Source organism: Aptenodytes forsteri, unplaced genomic scaffold (assembly GCF_000699145.1).
Source record: "Aptenodytes forsteri isolate BGI_AS27 unplaced genomic scaffold, ASM69914v1 Scaffold55, whole genome shotgun sequence".
NCBI lineage: Eukaryota > Metazoa > Chordata > Aves > Sphenisciformes > Spheniscidae > Aptenodytes > Aptenodytes forsteri.
Window position 1 is genome coordinate 11,728,233 of NW_008796063.1, and position 2,544 is coordinate 11,730,776.

At 54.5% G+C, this 2,544-nt stretch overlaps 1 protein-coding gene across 1 annotated transcript in view; it reads left to right on the plus strand.

Annotated features, from left to right (window-relative positions):
• Nucleotides 1-2,296: 2,296 nt before the first annotated feature.
• The window catches only part of GRID2IP (Grid2 interacting protein), a 48,117-nt gene continuing 47,869 nt past the window's right edge, over nucleotides 2,297-2,544 (plus strand). Inside the window, exon 1 of the mRNA XM_009286619.1 lies at nucleotides 2,297-2,535. Within this exon, the coding sequence (XP_009284894.1) occupies nucleotides 2,297-2,535 (239 nt within the window). The remainder of the gene's footprint in view (nucleotides 2,536-2,544) is intronic.

Consider the following 2,544-nt stretch of genomic DNA (forward strand, 5'->3'; position numbering starts at 1 on the left):
CTCTGCCCCGGCGACACGGCACAGCAGCCGTTTCGCCCACCCCTGGACCGGCGTTATGCACGAGGGCTGTGCCCCCAGCGCTCCGGGGGCTGCAGCGAGGACGTGGGAGCAGAGGAGATGCCCCCGGGAGCCCAGCGCGTAGGTGGGACGCGCTTCCAGGGGCGATGGAGGAGAACCGAGAAAGCCTTGACCCCGTAGCGGGACAAACCCGCCGCCGGTGAGAGCCCGCCAGGCTCGCTTGGATGGCTGCAGACTTCTGTAAGTGCCTGAGCCGTAGGGTGTAGAGGTAGAAGGGGGTGACGCAACTCCCTGCAGCAAGGTGGTGGCCGCTGCTCTGCCGGGCTTTGCCATGGAGCTCAGCCCCGAGTGGCGGCGCCGGGGCCGTCCCAGTGCTTACTGGGCTCTTGCTGGAGCCTTCAAAGCCTGTGCTCCGCAGCCCCAGGGATGCCCCGGCATTCACTCGCCGATGGATTTCATCCCGCTGTTGCCAGACTTGCCCCATGCTTCACCCTCAATACTGCCCCTCCGGTCCTTGACATCTCTACCTGTTAACACGGGCAACAGCTTTGTTTCCTCTTTAAATAATAACAATAATAATAATCCCTGATTTTTATGCAGTATTTTAATCAGCACTGCTGTACAAAGGAGGACAAGATTATTACATTTACAATGTTAGTGACAGCGTATCGCTTGGTCCTGTTTAATATTTCCTTACGAAGGCGGCACTTCTAGTGCCCTCTGTAATACAGCCTTGAGTAGCTGTTTGCAACAGCAGAGCAGGCTCAGGTTATTAATACAGATTTCTGCGGTAATGCGGTTTTCCCTGCCCATCCCCACGATCCTGCTCTCAGAGCAAGCTGCTCCATATTATCTGTGCTGAAAATGGACATGAGAAGAGTTCCTTTCATCTCCCTGGCGCCTATAATAGGGTGTTAAGCAATGTTTTCAGTGCTACTGAATTTCGACCAAGGTTTCCTGGGTCTCAAAGGAGAAGAAATGTCTTTTGGTCATTCAGATGAGAGCCCAGCCGCCCCGACAGCGGTGAGGTGGAGGTGTGAAGGGGTGCCTTTGTTGTGCTGGCAGGAGCACGGACCGGAGCGAACTGGGACCCTCTGGGCTGCCCAGGCAGGGGGGGAGCGGCCGCTCAGGGGGGGACGCACCGAGAGCCGGCTTCAGGCTGCTGCTGGGCTCTGTGCCTCTGTGCCTGTGTTTGAGCCTTTTTGATCTGAAGGGCACAAAACTCAAGGTGCGTTCGTGAGGATGTTTTCTTGAGCGATTCTGAGTCCTTGTAGGCTCTGTAAGCTAATTTGCCCAGGTAAAATAGTCTGCGTTTCATTTTTGTAAATGCTTAATGTGTGTTAAGTAGCGCAGGTGGAATAAACACGGGAGTAAAAAGCATCTTCACAGGCAGCTAAGATCAAATGAAGAGAAAATCTACATGCGAATTAATTTAGCAAGTGTCAGCGGACGATGCAGGCACTTACACATCAGCAGCGGCGAAAGGGCATCCACGTGAGCTGCATAGATCAGCCGGTCTGATTTACTCTGGGCAAAGGCGACTTCTGCAGATGTTTAGGGCTGATGTGCCTGATTTCTCCTCGAGCGTCCGTGGAGCTGGTCCTAACCCTTCAAATGAACCACAAACAAGTCCTTTTGAAAATCCTCATCTTTGTATTTCAGGATGCTGCGATCAGGTTAATACTATACACAGGACAGGGAGGGCACAAAGAGATACTCCCGGGAGAGCTGAGAGGATCTGGCAAATTCTAATGAATTTGCAGTAATTTTGCAGTTGTAAACTGCTAAAATATTGAGTATTGAGAAGAGTTAGTTAAAATAAGGCTGTCAAGTCATTGGATGATCCGTTCATTAACGTGACATGCCAGGGAAATGAAGTAATCATTTTGCTAGACAAATAAATACAAGCAGGTGCCTAAACGCACCTCCCTGGGAGGGGGGGTTAGGTAGGGGCCACCGACGGGTGGGACAAGGGCTGTGCAAGGCCACGGTCCGGGTGCCAGGTGTAGCCCCAACCTTTCAGCCAACACAGCTTCCTCACTGCTAATGGCGCCGGCACTGCCAGCAGCCTGACAATAGCAGAATAAAAGCTATTTTTTAGGGAAATATAGAGGAAAAGTGTCCCTCTTGGGGCATTTCTTCCCACGGTGGGGGGGCGCAGCACAGAGAAGAGCCCCCACACCCGCTGGGATCCACGTGGCATCTACAGGAGCTAACGTAAAGGATGGAAAACGTACCACAACTCCTTTTTTTCCCCCCTTCTTTTCCAGTTGCAGCCATGCCAGCAACCAACCAGGGCTGGCCCGAGGCCTTCGGGTTCAAGATAAGCGGGACCGGTCCGTGCTACATCTTCTGGGTGCAGGAGGGCAGCAGCGCGGCGGCGGCGGGGCTGTGGCCAGGCGACGAGGTCCTGGAGATCGAGGGGCAGCCCGTCTCCTCCCTGGGCTGCGAGGCGCTGCTCGGGCTGGCCAGGCGCTGCAGCAATGTGCCCCCCAGCATCGGGGTGGTCTCCCGCCTGCAACATGC